Source organism: Sturnira hondurensis, unplaced genomic scaffold, assembly GCF_014824575.4.
Source record: "Sturnira hondurensis isolate 20B ecotype Veracruz unplaced genomic scaffold, ASM1482457v3 Scaffold0006413, whole genome shotgun sequence".
NCBI lineage: Eukaryota > Metazoa > Chordata > Mammalia > Chiroptera > Phyllostomidae > Sturnira > Sturnira hondurensis.
The window spans coordinates 43885533-43908451 of record NW_028079044.1 but is presented as its reverse complement, the minus strand read 5'-3'; the positions used below and the strand labels follow the sequence as shown (position 1 = coordinate 43908451).

The window sequence follows — 22919 nt, the reverse complement described above, 5'->3', positions numbered from 1 at the left end:
CCTACCCTCCTTCAGCCAGCAACTCAGCCAGTGCAGGAGGTGAGGCCTGCAGGCCAGGAGAGAGTTCCGTCAGTGGCCGGGGTAGAGAAATAGCCACGTGTGGTGTGTTCTTTCCTTTCCAGAGTAACCTGATTAAGTTCACACCGTGACTAAAATTGTACACAACCGCTGTTATCTAGAAATGACATACTACTTTTTACCTTTTGAGAAATTTTTTCCTCCTCACTAGTAATTCTTCTATTTGGGTGGATTTTAGCTCAAGGTGGGGGGCTTGGTATTAAGATATCAAAGATTTTTAATAGATGCTGAAAAGCCATTCTGATTCTTAAAACTTAGTAGGTTAGGAAACAAAGATCTTTTTTTATAACAAATGCGAAAAACGTCTTAAAAGTTAACCGGCCATGCCATACTGAGTAGTGAGACAAGCGGTGTTCTCATTAAAGGCAGGGCTGCAACTGCGGTACACGTGCGAGACGATAAAATAAATGTGACGGGAATGTGCATGGTGGAAAGGAGACAAATTTCTCTTTGTTGAGGATCTAATTGTCTGCCTTGAATATCCACCAGTCGTGTGAAAAGCGATTAAGAGTTCAGAAAAGCTGATTATATCAATAATGAAGTAAATTCAATTCTATAACCAATTCAAAAATATAATGCAGAAAAGCTACTATTCACAGAATTTACAAAGAAATAATACAGCCAAGAACAACTTCTTGAAGGAATATGAAAGAACAACTTAGAAAAAAAGCTACAGAATTTTAAAATACAAAACTTCAAAGTCCATGTAGAATTCTGAATGAGGAGACTCCAATGTCATAGAGGTTATCAGTGCTTTCTAGTTTATAGATTTACTTGCAATTATAACTAAAATCCCAGACACTGTTTTTAACTTAGGGAGAAATTTGTTTAGAAATTTCTTAGGACTTGAGCTAAAATAAGATGTGGAAAAAAGATTAAAACATACTGTACCAAATATGAAAATATATTGTAAGACTATAAAAATCAGAACAGCATGGTGCTGGTGTAAAATAGATGGGTCGGTAGACTAGAATGTGCAGCCTAGAAACAAACCCTAGCACATGCAATTACATATAAGGAAAAGGAGCGCCTCAGACTGGGGGACACGGGGATCTTTCAGTCAGCAGTGCCAAGAAAGTTCGTTTCTTATGTGGTTGAAACATAGCAAGTCTCTTCACATCTCCCATGTTTCAAACAAAATAAATACCAGGGTTAATTTGAAAAATGAAACAAATAAATTAGCAGATATCTGGCCAAAATTAATGTATCAGCTCTTTTAACTTCCCATGTAAAACACCAAGGGAGAAAACCGTAAAGAAAAAGATTGAGATTTGACCTCTTATAAATGTTAAATGTAATTCAATGGTGCTGTCAAATGTCTCTTAATTTAAAAATTGGAAGAAGTATTAAGACCAGTTTCCTTGACTTACAGTGTGCTCTTCACACCAATAAGAAAGGGAAAACCAACCCAATCCCAACAAGAGAAGGGCAAAGGATATCAACAGGCAGTTTTTAGGAAAAGAAACATAAATGGCCAATAGGCATTTGTAAAGATGCTCAATCTGACCTCTATTCAAGGTCAAAGTCAAAATATCAGCAAGATGACTGTTTCCACCATACAGATTGCTAACAAGTCAATGTTGGGTCGCTAGTGCTTGGAAGGTTGGAGAAACAGCACTTCTCAGTCCAGTCAGTGGGAGTGTGAACTGGCGTGTCCTCGGGGAAGGGAAATTGGGCTTTATCTACCTAGAATAAATGTTTCATAATTCACTTCCCTGATCCCAGCAATACCACCACTAGAAATATGCACCTTGGCTCACCATGGTATGTGTGCAAGGATGTTCATAACGTGAGATTTAGCAGCGGTAAAGGACACAAGATTAGTTCCTAATTGTGTGTGCGTGTGTGTGTGTGCCTGTGTGTGTGTGTGTGTGTGAGAGAGAGACCTGGAAGAATTCAATACAAAATAATTAGTGTTTTCCAAGGGATTGAGATCAGAGTCTTTAAAAACAATGTATTTTATTTATTTATTTAAAGAGAGGGGGGAAGGGAGGGAGAGAGAGGGAAATACTGATCACTTGCCTCTTGCACAGCCCTTACGAGGACCTGGCCACAACCCAGGCTTGTGCCCTGGCTGGAATCTGACAGCCTTTCAGTTTGCAGGCTGGCACTCAATCCACTGAGCCACACCAGCCAGGGGTATTCTTTTATATTCCTTCTGTATTTGCTAAATTTTCTCTAGTTAGCAGGTGATACCTTTACAATCAGAAAAAATGAAACATTGCTTTTAAAAAGTATCCACTTCCAGCACTTGGAGGGTACCTAGCTCTATATTCCACCGATTCTGCCCCTCGGGGCTTCCTCTGTGAACAGGCAAGGGGATGGGTGCCTTTGTGGGCCTCCCTCCTCTTCCCCCTCAGGCTCGGTCACTTGCCAGACTTCCTTTTCTTCCTAGAGATGTTACCTCTTAGTGCTTCCTAATCAGAGTGCCTCTAGGAACACAGATTTGGAGGCAGAGGGTAGGTAGCTGGGCAGCCATCCTGAGGTGCTAGCAGTGCCGAGAAGTTACAGACACCCGGACAGAGGACACCAGGCACAGAGGCAGTGAGTCCAGTGCTGGGTCACAGCAGGCTGTGGCTCACCCTGCTCTGAAGGGTATCCCAGTTCAGGTTCCACACGAGGAGTGTGGATTTGTTCTGAATGACAACACCATGAATAATTTAAGTCCTTTTTTCCTTTTAGGTTGCCGAAGCACATGTGCCTAATTTCATTTTTGATGAATTCAGAACAGTCCTGTAACTTTTTCTTCTGCTTCTGTGAGGTACAGATTGCCCCCACATCTTCCCACTGTCACTAACTACAATGATGTAAGAGGATGAAACTCAGCTGCTCATATAACGGCATGTTTTCCCTTTATTGTGGGAAACATTGGACTTTCTGAGGACAACTCTCGTGCAACTAGATAATACTGTTTAAAACATGGTATTATATGCAATTTCTATCATGTAGAAGCAGAACATTTTATACTGCCTCTTGCAAATGCTGAATGTAATGAAGTATAAATCCATTTAGTTTTATGTTCTAAAGAACTATTTGTGCAACTCCAGATTTCCAGTAAAATAGTATTGTCAGTACCCAAAGTTGCCTTTCTGCATATTCAAAAATTACATATTCACTGTGCAAAATGCCATGTCTGGAAGGTATGAGAGGAATTTGGTAGGTGGGCTGGCAGGCACATGGTGATAGACTAGCCACAAATACAGTGAAATACAGTGACCACAGTCTGTGGGCCGCTGACCATGGGCGTTTCTTGGTGTCTGAGGCTCACTGTCCCCTCCCAGTGCCAGATACCCTCAGGAGTTCACAGCATCCTCCCTCCTGTGAGACTGCCCAAAGCTACTCCTTCCACCCTCTCCTTCCTTAGCAACCCCGGAGCCTCCCCTCCCCCAGGCTCCCACACCAAGCTAGCCAGCCAGAAGCCCTTTTTGTCTCCGTAGCAGGTTAACCATTAGCTTTTAACTCCCTGCCTTCCACCCCAACAAATCCTAAATCACTTCTCCATGGAATTGCCCTTAGGGGGACTGTCTCCTATTGTGGCAACTGGAAAAGAGCAGTAGAGATGTTTTAGCCCCGTGCTCCTCCATAGAGGAACAAGATGAAAGAAAGAAACGGAAACCTGCTTAAAAGTCATTTAGCAAGTTGCAGGGGAAAAAGCATCCATCTGTTATCAGGAGGCGAAGTGTGAGTGCAGGTTCTGCCACCAGCTGGCCTCGGGCCCCAGCTGGCCCCTCAGCATCATCTGGAGTCAGGGCTGGCTGGTTTCGTAGGTTCCTTTCCATTTCTTGACGTTATGACAAGTTATTTTTCAGAAAGCCTCAAATCCTAAGAGACTGAAAAGCCCTTGATTGCCTTCTTGTATGAATGTGTGATATTTTCACAGAACTCAGAAAAGAACCTTACCAGCTTGCGTCACTGGACAGACGTGGAAAATTAGGTCCAGAAATTTAAGGCAAATTTCCCTGAAGTCAGGGGACAGGTTTCCCCTGCGTTTTGCATCCCGCCATGGTTCTCTTTTCTGTTATCCTGAAACTACAGAAGGTCCAGAGCAAAAAGCAAAAAAGACAGGAGGCCTCGTTCTTTGTTTTATTTGTGTGTCCGCTCATTCCAGATACTGAATGCAGAACTGTTCTCAGTTTGAGCACTAACTTATGGTAACAATCATTTCTTTTAAACTATCTTATTTGACCGTTCATTTTAAATTGAAAATTAAAGTATATATTTACATGTTTATGTACAAATAACTTCAAAAACAAATTCATCCCGACCCTGGTCCAAGAGTTTCCACTTTACAAATGGTATAGCACTTGCTGCTTAAATCCTCTTCAAAACGTCTCTCAGACTTGGTGAGTTCCAAATATTCACTCATGAATGGTCCCCCTTTAAGCTTAATGAACCAAGCACTTCATTTCCAAGTAAATTAGAGGAAATATCACAGAACACGCTTTGTACAATAAAGCACCACTGCTGAAAATGGCTCGGGGTTTTGTAATCCAAGGTTCCGATTTAAAACAAAAATATGAGGCATAGATTGCAATAGCAAAGAAGTGTCCAATTAAAACTAGAGGGTTAGGAGACAGTCTGTAAAAGAAAAAAACACAACATATATTGATAAAACTGAAATCAAATTTACTGTAAAAAAGTTTCTATTATGTGTAGTATCTATAAAGCTAAATACATTCTACATTTTCGAGGACTTTACAAGCTTGTGTCTTTCTGCCTGCTAAGTTTGATGACAGGAACAAACTTTTTAAAATTCTTTTTACAAGAAACTACTTGGAATATACCCATCAGAGAGTTCAGTCACTCCGCGTAGTCTAGTCTACATAAGTCACATGTTGAGAGCTGTTTCTTTCGGTGATCTTGCGATCCCAGTGCGAATGAAGCACCTGGAGGGCCTGGCCTAGTGGAGCCAAGGCTTTCAAATGAGAGCAACACTGACATTCAGATACAGATGAATGAGAAAAAGACAGCATCTGCCCTGTCAAAATTAATACCGAGTTTCTTGAGTCCCTGCACTTCAAATTTTTTTTAATCCTCACCAGAGGATATGTTTTTTTATTGATTTGAGAGATAGAGAGAGAAGCATTGATATGAGAAACATCAACTGGTTGCCTCCCGTACTCACCTCACCCAGGGATCAAACCCACAACCTAGGTATGTGCCCTGATCGGGGATGGAACCCACAAGCTTTTGGTGCATGGGAGGATGCTCCAACTGAGTCACCCAGCATGGCTCAATCAAATTAATTTTTAAATACAAATTTCTCGAATTATCCATGGCTCCCCTAGCTCAGATCACGTGGATTATAACCCATATGCAAAAAAGGCCTCTGTGTTAATCAGGTGTTGTTAATCGAGCATTTTACCTTCACCCACCACCCACTTCCAATCTACGCCGTTTCTCGGAACTAACACAGACCAAATGTTGCCTTTTTCCATTTATCTGGGCTAACTTCTGGTTTGCACACTAATGAATAAAATGACGAGCCTCTCGTTATAAAACACATTAAGAAAAAATGGCAGTCGTTCTTAAATGGGAGAGCCCTAAGAAAAGTTGGAGCATCTGTTTCCTTGGTGTCACCGAGTCAACTTACACAGACAGCAGCCCCGCGGGACCAGCAACACACTCTCCGCCAAGTTTGAAATACAAAAAGCAGGCTTTTCTCAGTTGACGTAGAGAATCTAAAATAAAATTTTAAAATTACTCTCAATTATTTATACATTTATGTTAGGGTTCTAATGATATGTCAAAAAAAACGAAGATACAACAAATATCAAACCTGTAATTTTTTGAAAAATCTAGCCTTGGAATTTCACCAACCAAGATTTCTTTTACATTCCACAATCAACATGGACAGTGACATATGTATGAATTAACTTTTCTGTTAAGAAATGACTATACCAAAAATGTAGGTCCCAGAAGTCGGGGTTGTTTAAACTCTTTCCTTGTTTATGTTGTAAATTCTTTAAGTGACGCAAAATATTCTGTAAACACTTTCTGTTATAAAATCACAATTCTGGAAACCAAATGCCTTGTGTGAGATGCCCAATAAGCTATAATAAAAAATAATGCCTCATAGAGATATGTAAAAGTATTTTACACTTTTCAAAGTCATTAAATCTTTACAATATAGTATAATCACCTGTTTTATTATTTTTAAGTGGCTTTTTTTTAGATTTTATTTATTTTTAGAGAGATGCAAAAAGGAAGGAGGAAGGGAGGGAGAGAAACATCAATGTGTGGTTGCCTCTTGCTCACCACCCCCTCTGGGAACCTGGCCCACAACCCAGGCACATGCCCTGACTGGGAATCGAACCATCGACCCTTTGGTTTGCAGGCAGGTTCCCAATCCACTAAGCCGCACCAACCAGGGCTATTTAATTAGTTTAGAACCAATGTTCTTTTCAGGTCTGCCTACATTTTTCTTTACAACCAATAAAATGAGATGCAATAATAGGTAAACTTACACTCCAGTAAAGCACTCCTTCCTCCAATCTTTCATAACTTTTGTTGTTTTATTGACAGATTCAAATTCACAATGTCAAGAAACTCAAAAGCTTAGAAAAGTTTTAAAGAGCAGAGAAAAACTCATAACTGAGTTCTTTTGTTTTTACTTGCCCAATCAGCCATTTAACTTCCTCACCAGTTAGCAAGAGGTTTAGCAAATCACCATCAATGAGTTTTTTGGGTTTTGTTTTTTTTAACAAGGATGGTTATAGAAGCTACAGAAGGCATTTGTATTACATCATACTTTGTAATCAGATCACCAAACCACAGATCACTAAAGCCTCAGGTAGGTCCTAGAAGTAGTTGTTTTGTGAGTGTGTGAAGTAATGGGATTTGAGTTCTATTTAGGGAGAAACCAGAACCTAAAGGTCTGGGGTCATTAACTGACTCGTGCACCGCTGTCCCTGGGAAGCGGCTCAGTGCGCCCTTCCCTCCAGTTCTAACACTGGTTCTGCTGAGCCACGTTTTCCTCAGTGAACAGCCTGACCACCACCTCTCTACAGTAAACATGGAAACAAACAAAAGCATGGAAAGACTTCAAATGCGCAAAAGGTGGGTGCATTCTGCTACTTGTGCCTTGCAACAGGGGACAAAGGCCAAACGTGACCCGAAGCTCACATTCATTTCATGAAACACCACTTTGAGAGGACACCTGAAACTAGTGTTCAGGAGAAAAAGAGGAACAACTACTTTGGAAGCTTTCAATTCATGGCCGGAAAGATCCTCTATCACGGTTGTATGCGTCTAAGGTTATGCAGAATCCAGTTTGGACCAAGGGAATTAAAAACAACGCGGCACTGCGGCACTGCTTGTAAGGGTGTCTGACGGAGGGCCGTGCCGGGTCTAACAGGCACATGGTGGTGCTCGCACATGGAGTTAAAAATGACTACCAACTTGAGTCAGCAAACTCAGGAAACTTTTCTGTTTCTGTCCTAATCACTAATTTTTTTGGTGAGTAAGTTCTGTTCCTGTGCTAAAGGCCTGCAATTCGGTAAGATTTATTTTTTTTTTAAATCTGCACTTACCATCTGTTGCAGAAAATAATTCATACAGAGCCTGAGCAAGGACATTCACAACAAAGGAATGAGATGCTTTTCTTGACCAATAGAATGATTTTTTGGCCTAAAAGAGAAAAAGATCACTTCCTGCATGGTTAGGAAGGAACAAAAGAAAGCACCAACTGATATTTATGATCCCCTCAGACTGATATTGATCCTGAGGTCCATTATACGTCATCATGCCTGTGGTTTACCAAAAAAACAAACAAGTAAAATCTTCAGAGCAATGGGTTATGTGACTCTGAAGCTGAATTTACAATCACTATGAGCAAAGTGGCCGATGCCATCCAGGGTTACCCAATATTCAAATACAGAAATTGAGAAATTCTCTTAAGATTCCCAGCTTGCAAGTCAGGTTCTTCAGGCACAGGATTGCCTAAGGACCAGGCAGCATCGGGCTCCTAAGTACAGATCTCCCCATCGAGGCCCCATCAGGAAACTTATTCTGAGACATTTTTGGGGGCCAAAGAATAACTGACAACCTTACCTGGGAAATAGCTGCATCATCATAAAGGTCAGGGATTTCCTTTAGCAATTTTCTCCACAGTTTTATATCTTTAAAAGCAACGGTCATTCCTCCTCCAGTAAGAGGATGCCTGATATTGTATGCGTCTCCCAAAAGAAGGACACCTATAAAAAGATCATTTAGATTATGACATCATTCTGGAGGATCACTTGAGACCAAAAAAAAAAAAAAAAAGACTGTTAATTTATAAATACTATTCAGGTGAGTTAGTAAATAATATTGTGAAACTACAAGGGAACAGATCATGACTAAAATTTGTTGAGGCAAAAATTCAAGAGTTGACTCAATCAATAGCTTGTGGGCACCTAAGGTGCGCCAGATGCTGGGAATATAGTGAGAGGAAGAGTATGGTCCCTGCCCCCACGAAACCCACGTGCAAAGCCAAGGTGGAATCAAACAGTGTCAAAACATCTATGAGACCTCTCTCATGAGAGAAAAATAAAATAAAAGAACCCACAGGTATCTAGGCATTACAAGCAAGTCTTCCAACAGGGGAAAAAATTAAGCGGCCTTTGACATTTCACAGCAGTCTTCGCCGCCAGCATACTACAGAGAAATGCCTGTACAGTTAATTCTAAGGAACCACAGTGAGGCCTGGGAAGATTCTACCCCGACACACTGTGGCTCCAGCTGAAAGGCGTGGGGCAGACGTTCTCAAAACCACCTGAAGTTAATTTAGGGGGGTAAACCTTGGTTGAATCTAATCTGAAAATTAGCCCGTTTCACAGCTGCAGAAGCAGGAAGCTCCACAGGTGGACTCTGGGTGCACCTCCCGACTGGGCTGCCTGACTCTAAGAGTCCAGGTCCATTGTCGACTGGTGCACCTGCAAGTTTCAAACAAAACCTCTGTTTAAGTTTGTCTGGGAGAGTCAGTGTTAAGGTGGCAGAATTACGGATAACTGTTTTCCTGTAATGCCTTAATATACATTTATGACTATAGAATACGTATACCTATAGTAGTTTTTTAAAAGGGAGCTCCTAAACATTATAACATTGTATGTGTTACTCAGATACTATCCCTACAAATGCACAAACTGCAGCCAGCTTTCCTTCTTCCGCTCCATGGACACTTCCCGTCCCTGTGGGCTGTGCTCCCACAGCCCACTGTTCGTATCGGTCTGGCACTGACTTCATCCTGCCCTACGTTATAACTCACTTAGATGACTGGTGGTGTTTTACACCTGCTTTTCCATAGTGAGCTACGGCCTCTTCCTGTTCTGGAACCAAAGGGTATCCACAGCTTCCATTCAGCCCTCTCGTCGGAGCCCCACCCTCCTGTTTCCAGTGCTGCTCCACACGCCCCCACTCATATGTCCCTCAGCACTTCAGACCCACGTGTCCACGAGTGAACTCATCACCTCTCCCCACACTTCCCTAAATTTAGGGAGTCTCTCCCCTGTATTTCCAATGTCAGCAAATAGTTGGCAAAATTTTCTAAGCCTGAAACCCGGAATCCATCGAGATGCCTCACCCTCCCTTGCTACAATATCCAATTATTCCTTCGGTTTCATGCATTCTGCATCCTGAATATTACCCAACTCCATTTTTACTGCCACGGCCCTAGTTCGGGCCTTCCCATACCACTCCCACGGAATAATTACACAGCCTTACTGTCAGCTTCGGTCTGCACGTTCCTCTGGATCATCCTCCCTCCACAACAAGTCAGAGTGCTACGCTAAAATAAAAATCTAATCACGACACTACCTCAATGAAAATTTTACAAGGAAGAATCTAAATGAAGAAAACAATCCCATTTACAATAGCCTCGAGAGGAATAAAATACTTAGGAATAAATTTGACAACCAGAACACAAAACTTAAACTCTAAAAACTACAACACACTATTGAACATCTAAACTTTTACACTCATGGATTTCGACAAGCGTAGTTAGTACACTTCGATGGGAGATGACAGACTCTTCAACAAATGCTGCTGGACATGTAGATGCCCCCCTTTAAATTAAGCGGGACCCCTTCCTCACACCATAATTTAACTCAAAACAGATCAAACACTGAAATGTAATAGCCAAAACTATAAAACTTTTAGAAAATACAGGGGTAAATCTTTGTGACACTGGACTGGGCAAAGCCTTCGAGATTCGACATCAAAAGCACAAGCAACAAAAGAAAAAGATAAACTGACTTCATGAAAATTAAAAATTTTAATGGATACTCTCAAGGAAGAGAAAAGACAACCCAAAGAATAAAAGTTTTGCAAATCATGTATCTGATAAGGGGTTTATATACAGACAATAAAAGGAACTAAAAAAATTTTTAAATTTGCCCAATTAAAAAATGTACAAAGTCTGAATAGACATTTGTCCATAGAAACACAAATCACAACCACAATGAGGTATCACTTCACACCTGCCAGGATGGCTACGAGCAACAAACAGACAGTAACAAGTGTTGCCAAGGATATGGAGAAATTAGAACGCTCATACACACCTAACAAGAATGTAAAATGGGATTCCCCAACGGGATTCCCTAACAGGAATCTGGCAACTCCCCAGAGTTGCACACAGTCACCACATGACCGAGCAATGCTACCTGTCGACCCAAGAAAAATGAAAACATGTCCACACAAAAATTCATACACCAATGTTCACAGTAGCATCGTTTGTAATAACCAAAAACGGAAATAATTCAAATGTCTATCAGCTGGTGGATAATCAAAATGTAATACATTCACACATGAACTATTAGCCGGTCGTACTACCCCCAATGAAGCAAACGAAGGACTGACACATGGTTCCACAGGGCTGAACCCCAAAGAAGCCAGTAACCAAGGACCACATGTCAGTATTATATGATTCCGTTTGTAGAAAATGGTCAGAATAGGCAAATCTATACACACAAAAAGCAGTGCCTTGGGCTGCGGGTCAGGAAAAAATGAGGGTTGACTGCTATGGGCACAGGGTTCCTTTTGGGGGTGATAAAAATATCCTAAAATTGATCGTGGTGATGGTTGCATACACCTACTAAAACTAGTGAACTGCGTACTCTAAGTGGGTGAACTGTATGGTTTGTGAAGTATGCCAACCAAGCTATTATTAAAACACTTTCCAATGAACTCCATTGTCTCTATAGGATTAAAACTAAACTTTAAATAAACATCTTACCTTTTCACCACTCTGACACCTACCTATCCAGTGCTCCAGCCATAGGAAACCACTTGAGTTCAAAGTGCAACCTTTTCTCAGCCATCCAGGCCCCGGAAGGTGTTACGTCATCTACTCAGAAATCCCTCACCTCACTGTCCACCTACTGAATTCCACTTACTCTCCAAGCCCCACCTCCAGCTTGACTCCCTGAACAACATCTTCCCCAATGTTCCCAACCACCCTTCCCAGTTCACAAGCTCCCCTCCCTGCCTGCACACCCCTTCCCGGTGAGTCCACGGTACTGAAAGTGGGGTTTTGTCGCAGCTGTCAGCGGTGGTCTGGAATCATCCATCTATACTCGCTAACCAGAAAACTGCCTCTTCTAGATCAAGAACTGTATGCAACTCTCATTGCCAGGGACTAGCACAATGGCTTATATATACCCTCAATATTACATAAAGATAACATAACACTAATTTTTATATTAGTAATGTGTCAATGTATAGTAATCAATTCTGTCCCACATGTTATTCCCAGCAGCATAAATTTAACCATGTATATTTCATTTGCAATATTAAATTTGAATATTTGGAGTACGCTTTATAAAAGGAAGCCCAACAAATGAATACCTCGTTTGTTCACCGGTGAAGGAGGAAGGAAGCTTGCTGGCATAGACTTCAAATGAGAATTCTGAGTCGCTTCTAGAAATGGTTCTTTCAAGTGATCTGCAATAAATCCCACCCCACCCAATACACGGTTTATAACGTTTCAACTTCTCATTACCTCACTTTCTTATCAAGTAAAAACAAATATCTACTATACATGTGTGATGACTGTTACATCCCCTTGTTTTGATCACATAAGCTCTCTTTGAAATGACCTGTTACTTACATCCCCTTGTGATTAAATCAAGAGCTAATTATTTTATCAGTAAAATTGTTTATTAGGCACCTAGTCTTTCGTGCTAAGGAATGACTAAGGATTCTAAGAGAAAATTAAAGTAAAAAGGCAGCTAAATAAATTTTAAAACAACATAGAGTGAAGCAAATTCACATGACATGATATAGGGAGAAACCGCCCACCTCTCTTCCAAATGTTAACTGGCAGCTGTCATATTGAACAATTTATTATCACCGCCATATCTGGTAATATCAGATGACCTGTCCTACCATTTCACAAGCAGCAGCAGGAGATATACACTAGAAAGAGGATAAGATGCAGAGAGCTCTACCTTTCTGAGTTTTACTTTCACCATCATAAAATGAAATGGTTGGATTCGTTTTATCTCTAGGTACTTTGTGCTTCTACTCATATTTTCATTTTCCTATAGAAAATGAAACCTTTTCATACAGTTCCCAGTGTACCCTGGGAATACAGGAGCAGACTGCCTTTGTTGAAACCACTGTATTTCTACCAGGAGTATAATTTCAGTAACCTAACATTAATATAAACCTACAAATAGTTTCCTTCCATGATTTCAGGGTAGAATGCTCCAATTAACCTGTAAACTGGAGAAAATCCATAGTAAAAGAAAAAATGCTAAAAATACCAGGTAACTGACACTCCTTTTCCTAAATATGCATAACCCATTTTTCTATTAGAAAGCTTTAAAAATGGCTTAACTGAATGAAAATGTAAAATGTTGAAAAACATCATTCAAAATCTAAATTTATGCATGTATACTTTCTCTTCACTTTATTTCTGTTAATATTCTGTTCTTAAACAGTGCTTACACCTCATTTTAAAAATAACTTGGAAAGAAACACATTTAAACCAAACAAATTCATACAAAGATAGTTTCCTATTACTATAATCATTAATTGGCAAACAGGGTTTACCTTCCACTGTCCTCATATTCATAATAGTTTTTTTTACACATTTTACTTACACCTTCCCTTTCAAAAAATTTAAAAAACCCAGGTCATTTTTAGGTTTTTACAAAGATACCTAACATTTCATGAAGCCTTTGTGTCTTCAACTTAAAACTATCTCTTAGATTGCTTGTAGCTCTCAGGTTCTGAGGGCAGGAATGACTGAGCCACACAGGCCTGGTTTCCACCCTCGCTGTACCACTCACTCACTAACAGATCACGCTTGGAGAACCTAAGGAACCTCTGAATCGTCGTTCCCTCATCTAGAAAACGGGGATGATGAATGATAACACCAATGCCACATGATAGTTGTGTACAGTCAATAAAATTATGCTTGTAAAACACCTCTTATTATAGCGCACATTCAAAAAGTAGTCGCTATCGTTACCACAAGTTTAAGTAATTAAGTGTAAGAGATATTTCAAGTATTCAGACCTTAGATTATTATCCAGACTACTTTTAAAAGTATTACAATTTTGTCAACATTGATAATTATTCTGAAAACGATGTTTTAAGTAACATATTGAAACTAATTTTTTTAATTTGGAGATTTTTCTTATGTGTTAAATAAATAGTGTGGCTTCAGTGTATCTGATTGGCCGGACTCATTTTTCACCCACCAATCTTGATCTCTGGCCTATTTTAGACAAAGCTTTAGTGACAACTGGAGATGAAAAGCCTTTTGTGAGATTCATTTTCAAACTTAGATTACAATGGGAGTGAAATCTCATTTCCTACCAGGTAATTGTGGGTAAATTTTTTCAACCATGTATTCTCTTAAATTCCTTGGCAAATCTCCACGAACATCAACAAGTACTCGAGTTTTATTTGATGAAATCTGGTAGGTGATAACTGGACTTGGATTAGCTAAAAGAAGTTCAGCATGATTTGCTTTAAATTGTGGTACATTCTAGAAAAAAATAAAATATGTTAATAATTTTCAAGTTTCAAGTTGCTTTTATTTTTTCTACAATTATACTCCTACCATACCTCCATCAGTAAGCTGACAAAATGAGACGTAATAGAAACTTTATTAGAGATCAGGTTTTTCCTGAACTTGGAAAAAATTCCATCTGCGACAACAGTCAATGGAGCATGGAGTTCCTACAACAAAAGATAAAGAATATTCAACCAAATGCTTAGAAAATACAGAGGAAAAGACCATTCTTTTAAAATGTGCATGAAAAAATTTAAATATATTACCGGGTAACATTACAGACAGTATTTGAAAATAGTGGTATGGAAGAAGCTGTTACGTGGGCTTCAGTTAATGCCTGCCCAACCTTTACAGACACTCCCTCTGAGTCTCTGAGGGTCACCTTCCTTCAAGTTCCATCATTCAAACCATCTGGGATTAAGTTCCTCTTTGATAAACAATGGAGAAAACTGCAAAGCTGGCATAGTCCACAGAAGGTGAAATCTCATGACAAATTCCAAGGATTAGCCAAATTCTTTTATTCTAGAATTTCCTAACTTTATATAGTACTTCAGTCAGTGGCTAAGCCTTTGAAAAATTTTTGTTCACGTGGGTGCACGTACATATTCATATTACCTGCAATCACCCTCATGAGAGTACAAATTCTCATGATGGGAGGTGGTGAGCCCGCAGAGCAGCCTCAGTGACATACTGAAACTTAATTTTTTTAATTTGGAGATTTTTCTTATCTCCAGATAAGAAAGCAGCTACAGATTAGCCTTTGCCTCTTTCTCTTCTGTTGCTAGGCCGACATAAGCAGATACTGGAAGCTGTTTTCTTCTACTATTTCCTGAGATTCTCACACTTTTGCCTTTCTTATTTAAAAGACAATGTCTTACAATCTGAAATCCATCCCGTTGCACAGGGCTTACAAAGAACTCAGTCCTCTTGTTGAAAAATAATTTGGTGAGCCTGCTTTTTTTAAAGGAGTAAGGAGAAAAAGAGAACAATCTCTTAGGAGAAACTAGCCCTGGAAATACCATCTCACCTTGATGTCTCCGGTTTCTTTGTCCCTGTACTGAACTCCAACCACAGCATCATCTTCTTCTAATAATTGTAGCACAATGCCCTCAATAAACTTTGCACTAAAAGGTAAACAGAAATAAATTTCATAGTAGCACACTTGAGCAATAGAAATAAGGAATAATAAATTCCTTATCCCTCATCTCCAGTTTTTACACGTAAACGAGCATGCAGGTGGGTGCATACACATGTACACCGAGAACTGTCTGGAATGACGACGTAAAAACATCAATAATGGTTTTTAGAATTACATGTGGGTTTTATTACCTAATTTTTAAATTAATTATACATTAATTTAAAAGGTAATGACTTACATAGTATTTTTAAAAATAGCTTCAGATTTTTATCTCAATTCACTAAAAAATAAAATACGTGCACAAAAAGTTAACATACCCCCAACCAATTCATACACAGATGGGGAAACAGAATTGACGTTTATCCAGCAAATTATTCAGAGTGGTTCATTCTATTCAGAGTGGTTATTCAGAGAAGGATCATGAATAACTTTTTCAATCTTCTTTATATTGTGTCATACTTTCTACAATAAACATATTCTACTTCCATAGATATCAAACCCTTCGAGTCCTAAGGACGAGTTCACTTCATCAACACTGAAGTCTACACCAGTGACACAGGGTTCTCATATTTAAAGGTCCCTCAATCCCAATGTTGAAAGGCTAGAGGCACAAGTAAGTAAGAAAAGAAGCCAGACTTGTCCGACTAGGTCCCTCCTAAGGACGGAACCAGGATTTTCCCTTTAAGGCCTCTGTCCTGACCTTTAGTAGGAAGAACCAAAGTCCCAAACCCAAACTCCCAAATGGGCACATGTGGACTTACATCTTAGTTACAACAACTATATCCTCGAAATTCAACCTCATTGAAATCACAGTATTTAGTCAAAGGAAAATTCTCAATAGTTCCACGTCATTCCAAAAAAATTCTCTATAAATAAAGGCACTGGAAAGATTTAACGCTCTTCTAAATTAAGGTTTCTTTTAGCATAAGGCATATGGTCTAGCTTATAGCTAACCGCACAGACATTTACAAAAGTAGCAATTCTTTAACATGATATATTTGCAGCCATAGTCTTACTTGGGCTCTGCCATTGCTGCCTTCCGGAGACTCATGATGAACCTTCCGTGATGGAAGGTTCTTCCACTCTGCACTTGACTGTTTTCTAACAGAGGGTAGGGAATGTGAACAACTGACTTGCTTTCCCCATCATGAATTATGTAGCCATTCATTACCTGGGCATCAATACCTTCCACTGTATCTGCAAAACAATTGGTTCAAAAAAATCAACTTTGTTAGTATGCCCAGAGTTATACTAGGCACAAAGACGACATGGAGGCATGGAATGAATCAGTCTTCAAAAAGGCATGATACCATTTGGAGAGCTGGACATTACTTTAACTATTTTAGAAATGTTAATGCTTCTGGAAGATGATTATCTTATTAGCACATTTACAACCAAAGATTAATATGTATATATAAAACTTAAACATTAAAAATATTAAAACCCCAATAATAATGGGCTTTTAAACAATATAGGAACACTAAACAAATCATGAAAAGTGTTCAAACCTTGATTTAAAAAAATGAGTGAAATAAAATTAAAACAAGATACCAAATCAATCAAAACTGCTGGTGAAATTAGATAAAATTGATAAATTTATATTATTGGTCATGCTATAAACTATAACACTTTAGAAAGTAACTAAAGCAATAATTATCAAGAACCATGAAGAAGTTAGCATCCATTGATGTAATAATCTTAGTTTTAAAAATTCATCTAAGAAATTCACTCTAAAGAGATAATTTTTAAAGTTATACACAAGAATAGGTTCACTATAGTGTTATTGCTAATAAAAACAAAATAATCTAAATAGTAATGTAAGTTAGAAAGGTAAGGTGCATTATGAAGTATCCATTGAGAAAATGTTACTCATTGGCTTACAATTATAATTTTTAAATAATGGTTAACAATAGTAAAAATACACAGAGGTTAAGTGAAAACATTGAATTTAACAGGTATATTCATATTATCATGCACTATATGTTCAAATACATTAAAAACAATATATTAAGATAAAGCACATTAAAATAATTTAATTTTTTAATTTAATTTTTTATTTATGTTTAGAGAGAGTGTAAGGGAGGGAGGAAGAGAGGGAGAAAAACATCAATGTGTGAGAGAAATGTCTATCAGGTTGCCTCTTGCATGTCCCCAACTGGGGGGACCTGGCCCACAACCCAGGCTTGTGTCCTGCCCAGGAATCCAACCAGCGACCTTTCGGATCGCAGGCTGGCGTTCAATCCACTGAGCCACACCAGGCAGGGCAAAAAATAATTTCAATCACTTCCAATGAAAGAAAAACAGATCACACATCTATGCTGAGATAAAAATAAGTTAGTTTTATGATATGCTTTTTAATTAGAGTAGATGAACTTTTATGAATGAAAATACAACGGAATACCTTTTTACCAGCGATAGATAAGACAGTCTAGAGTGAACAGTGCTTACTTACAGCACGTAACTCCTAAAAACGAGTATGAACCTACCTCCAAGACCAAGGTCTTGAAGCACACGATAACCACCCGGCTGCAGATACTCTCCGACTATCCTGTCAGGCTCCCGCAAATCCCTCTCAATTACTGTCACCTTTCTTCCGTCTCTGGAGAGCACTGCTGCCAAAGCAGAGCCAAGTACCCCAGACCCCACAATGATCACTTCCGGGTCATTTGGAGAAGAGATCGGTGTAGAGGCAGCTGCTCCTACTAAGGTGCCTTCTGGAATACTGGTTACTTTTTCGCACTGTTCAAGAAAGAAAAGTATGTACCCAGAGTTGTTAACCTTAAATCATGCTACTATACAGACACACTGGACTTCTGCATCTTGAGCAAAAGCTACACTCTAAACGTTACTAAACCAAAGTGAACTATTACGTTTTTAAATCCTGGTCATATGTAAAAACCAATAGTATCAAAAGGTTGGAGAAATAAAAATTTCTAATAACCCAACAAAATTAAGTGTATCTTTCTTTCCAAATATGGGACTTAGAAAATGATGTGATGTAGACATATTTAGAAATTCACACCAAGCCAAATATTTAAAAAGTTTATAAATAGCTTCAGAGTTCTTATACAGACAATTGTATCATTATTCAATTCTTCAAACATACGCTGAGCATTTACCAAACGCAACTCACCTACAACTTCCAGTTTGACTTCATCTGCAGATATTCAGATATGTATGTACACTATTTCTTTATTTTCTCCTCCTGGATTGTCATCTGAAAAGTCTATCTTCACCTAAAATCACTTGTCTGTAACAAACTGTCAAATCCTGGCTACTCATGTACTAACAGAGAATTACTTAACTCTACAAAATTCCAACAAGATTAACTCATTGTCCCTTGCAGCTTGACGGGATCACAATTTTAATCAGCAACATATAAGAACACATTTACTTTAACCCTTCTTCCCCTATTCGGATACTTTAAGAGAACCTGGTCGATGATGTCAAGTCGGTCCTCCAATTTACGAACAAGGACAAACATTAAACCTATCACTAATTGGGTTGACAATAAAAACTTTAACTTTGGACATAAGATGAAAAAGTCCTGTTTGGAGAGATTTATACACACTGAGAATAACAGTCATTGGTTTGGTTTTTTTTTTTTTAATGAACAATTCAATGTCATAATAATTTTTCTTTTCATCTTTGGGGAGAGGCATGTGGATTCACAAATATGAACATAGTTCAGACAGAGGATTGCAAGGAACCATCTTCCTTGAGCTCTCTGCCCATACGTATTTAGGTATAACTGAATGCCATTTTGAAGTGGTTTTAATTAAAGAGACTTCAGGTGGAAAGGAACCACTATAAACCCTTTAGAACTTTAGTTCTCTGTGATCCTAACATTCCCCCAGCCTTCCCATATTTCCATAATGGAGTGGGGCCGTGTTTATTCCATTTTTTCATAGTTTTTCTGAGAGAAATTACCTTTTTGTCCTTTACTGGGGGAAGACAATAGTCTCCTCTTCCCATCAATAGAGTATTTCTCAATGGCCAGAATAACAGAGTGTATTTAAATTATTGTTCTGAGAGAAAGATAAGCTCCTTTTGTCTCTTAACCATTATTTATCAGTTTTTCTTCTGAGAGTTTCCCTGTTAAGCATATGCAGGCAATCCTGGAATGGGAACTCTGGAGGAAGTCAGAACCTGGTCCGGAGAAGCACTAATGGGAACTTAGTACTCAGTACAAAGCAGAAAGCCTGGCACGTTCAAAGTGGAACCAATATTGACTGCTGCTAACCAACACTCCCACCCCAAGACTGGTCTGCACAGCGTGATGTAACGTCAGTCCTGCCGCCTAGACAAGTGCCTGCCCACCGACCCCAAGGGAAGTTATCTCAAGTCAACGGTGTCAAACATTTCAAACTGAGAATCAAATCTTCACCCTCCCTCCTCTCCCATTCCTCCAGCCCACACCCACCATAACAGTGAACTTAGCACCACTCCAAAGGCTCCTAACAGATGCATTCTACCTTTGGACAAAGGTTAATAGCTGCTATTTATACTGGACAATGATGGAGCAAGCATTAAATCGATAAGGCTGCTGGTGTCCCCATCTAACAGAGGAGGTAACTGATTAATTTGCCAAAGGTCTCACTGCCGGAAAGGGTGAGACTTCTAGACCAAGTCCCTCTCTTCGGTAAGCCTTGCTCACCTGTGCTGTGACGACTGCGGACCCAGAACCCTGACTTTGCCGGCCACTCACCCCGACTCCAAGCCCCCATCCACCCTCACCTGGTCGACAGTGGGGCAGTCTCTTACCTGATAGCCTTGCTTCCTGTCTTGTAGATTCGAAGAATCTACTCTTCGAACAGCAATTAGAATGGTCTTTTTTAAAGGTCAAAATCAAATACTGATACTCCCATGCTTAAAATCCTCCAGTGCTCTTGGGGAAAAAGTCCCACAGGCCTCAACCACCTTTCCCCCCCATCTCCCTCACTGTCCTCCTCTGCTGCCTGGAAGGGTCACGATGACCTCACGGGTACCGGAAGCCCTTGCCGTTGATCTGGAAAAGGGACTGCATGCTGGACATTGCTCATTTACTTACTGTCAACTTCTTGGGTTGTCAGTAAAAAAAAAAAAACTTTAACTTTGAACATAAGAAGATGAAAAAATCCTGTTTTGAATGATTTATGTCCACTAAGCCTAACAGTGTTGGCCTGGGCTTTTTTTAATGAACAATTCAGTCTTGTAATCGGTAATTTTCCTTTTCTTTCTCTTTTTGGTGTGCGGATTCACAAATATGGATACATTTCAGATGGACAGAGGACATCCCTTAACTGATTTACTCGAGGCCCCACTGATGTGGGAAGAGGAGCTGTTCTGTCTGTGGCTGTAAGATGCTGAGCACTTTCACCCTGTCACTTTTTCGAATTGTTCTGTCACTTTCCCCAGACAGCTGTCAAGTTTGGACAGGAGCGGGCTTACCTGCCGCAGGCTTCCTTCTTCCCAAGTACAAACAGCAGCCTTACCCAAGGATTTAAAAAGTTTTCTTTCCATCACCACGAGTGATTCTGCCTGCCTTCAAAATGAAACTCTAACATTTTATTTCACCTTGCAGAATCAAATCGATTTCTTTTAGCCTTGGCTCAACCTATGCTAAATGAAAGGAATGTTTTTAAATCACCAGTGAGAATGCCAAGGAACAAAGGCTTTTTTTTAGGGGGGCAAAAAAACTCAATGAGAATCCATACCGAGAATCTAAGCGGCTGCCCTTTTCCCCTTAAAGGGGAAAATCCGCATGTGGGTGGCCACGGTCCTCATTTTGAATCAAGACACCCACTCCTTGGACCAGCAGGAATTCAACCTACCTTCCCAGACCGGAGCTGCTCTTTATTTTCGGCCCCAGGCGGGGGATTGGCCCAGAAGAAGCCAATCAAAGGCAAGGCCGACAGGACACCCGAGAGGGCGGCGAGCAGGGGCCCACTGGGCGCGCACCTCGCCAGCGCCCCGCTTCGGGAGCGGCAGCGATAGGACAGCACCAGGCCCAGCGACAGGAACACCAGTACGCACAGCAGGAGCTCCTTGTATGCCAACGTGACGAAGTCCCCGCATTTCTTGTAGAAATACGTGAAAGTGGCAAGGCCAAGAAAGGTCCACATGGTTCAAAGGCCCCTTTGGTGGCGCCGGTCGACGCTGAGTTCCTTTTTTTTTTTTCCTTGTAGGGTTTTGATGGTCGGAGATTGTCCCCAAAATGTGTTTCCAGAAGCAGCACCGGGAACCTCCCCGGCTCCAGTTAACACACTGTCACCGGATCACAGTTCAAAGCAGGCTAATTTAGAAAATCATACAGTTAGTATGAAAATGTCTGGAGGGGAACAGTTAGGACCTAGAAAGCAGTACTTCAAAAGCTCCAACAGCTCCCGATTCAGACTCTCCCCTCTTTCGGGCAATCCATTTTTTTCTTTTTCTCTTTCTTTCTTTCTAAGATCGCTTTTTTTCCTGGTGATTGTTGCCGGGGTTTTCAATTCTGACGTCGGTTCATCGTGATGTAAAATGGTTCTCTCTCACCAGCAGCAGGTGCCCCTTCAGGGCACAGATTGGCGGGGCGGGGGAGAGATGAAAGAAATATCTTAATGCCCCGAAAAACTCGGCCGCCTCTTCCGACAGCGACGGCCTGCACGCGCGCAGCCGGGTTCCTCTCCCCACCCACGCAGCCCACGGTCAAAGGGAACCTGCCGACTTCCGGGCGGAGAAGGGCAGCCCCTACCTCGATACTTCCTCCGCCGCAGCACCTCCGGATGCAACCGCCGCCTGACCTCCCAGTCCGCGACTTCGTTTCCCCGCTGATGAATGTAGGTCTCTGCACAGCTTCCCTCATCAGAGGACCGAGGCGGAGTCTCTCCGCGGCGTCCTCCCCAGCATCTCTCCCGCGGCGCTCAGGCAGTACTCAGAGCAACCGTCCCACGTCTTCTGCCTCCTACTCGGCCCGCCCCGCTTCAGCCACCAGAGATCTGGACACAGGCGAGGGGCCAGTGGGCGGGCCCCCAGAGAGCGGGCCCGCCCCGCCCGGAACGCCTTCTGAGAGGACCCCGCCCACCTTTGCCCGGGACCAATGAGGGTGCACACACGCGGTGGGCCGAGGTGGCGCTATGGCGCGTTTGGCCAATCGCGGCTGGCGCGGCCCTCAGTGACATACGGAGAGGCGCTAGGGCGATGTTGCGTGGTGTGGGGCGGAGGCGTGGAGACTGAGGGGCTGCTTGGTCTGCGTTTGGGGAGGTCCTGGTGGCTCCGGAGAAAGGGGCCTAGCCCTGGGTACCAGGTTAGTTTACTGAGGGTAGGTTCGTGGTACAGTCTTTCACATAAGTCAGTGGGGCAACTCTCTGCTAACTGCCAGCTGGGCAGCACAGCACCAAGGAATATATTAAGATTTGCACACATTACCTATGCTGTTCACTCATCTTTTATTGACTGTGGGTTACTCAAAGTAGAACATCAACATGCACTAATATCCTACTCTTTAACAATGTAGGAGAAATATGCACACAGCAATTAATGGGGGGAAACGAACCGGAGCCCCAGACTCTCCGTCTGCAGGTCTGGGAGACAACACAGTGGGCAAGGGAGTTGCAGGCAGCGGCTTGCAAGGAAGGGTCTCCAGAGCTGGGTGGGCAGCAGCGCAGAGCCTCCGGGGCTGATGCCAAGGGAGATCAGCGTTGCGTGGAGCAGCACTCTGGTGTGTGGAGATCAGCTGTCTCG

At 41.1% G+C, this 22919-nt stretch overlaps 2 protein-coding genes across 5 annotated transcripts in view; one reads left to right on the top strand and one right to left on the bottom strand.

The window, feature by feature from the left end:
- Positions 1–3158, top strand: part of WASHC5 (WASH complex subunit 5) — a 50844-nt gene extending 47686 nt beyond the window's left edge. For all 3 annotated transcript variants that reach the window (XM_037048523.1, XM_037048525.1, XM_037048524.1), the window contains one exon: positions 2761–3158. In XM_037048523.1, coding sequence (XP_036904418.1) covers positions 2761–2875 — 115 coding nt within the window. In that variant the 3' untranslated portion in view covers positions 2876–3158. The remainder of the gene's footprint in view (positions 1–2760) is intronic.
- Positions 3159–4147: 989 nt separating this feature from the next.
- SQLE (squalene epoxidase) lies at positions 4148–22182 on the bottom strand. 2 transcript variants are annotated; one of them, XM_037048526.1, is made up of 12 exons: positions 21931–22182; positions 21032–21746; positions 17705–17957; positions 16235–16415; positions 15108–15204; positions 14134–14247; positions 13882–14053; positions 11902–11997; positions 8131–8273; positions 7611–7707; positions 5672–5759; positions 4148–4656 (listed from the first exon to the last, which is right to left on the bottom strand). In XM_037048526.1, the coding sequence occupies exons 2-12, from the start codon at positions 21320–21322 to the stop codon at positions 4464–4466; spliced, it is 1725 nt and encodes a 574-aa protein (XP_036904421.1). In that variant the 5' UTR covers positions 21323–21746; positions 21931–22182; the 3' UTR covers positions 4148–4463. The 2 variants fall into 2 exon arrangements, with proteins under 2 accessions (XP_036904421.1, XP_036904422.1); XM_037048527.1 differs by having other exon boundaries at positions 21939–22182.
- Positions 22183–22919: the final 737 nt, after the last annotated feature.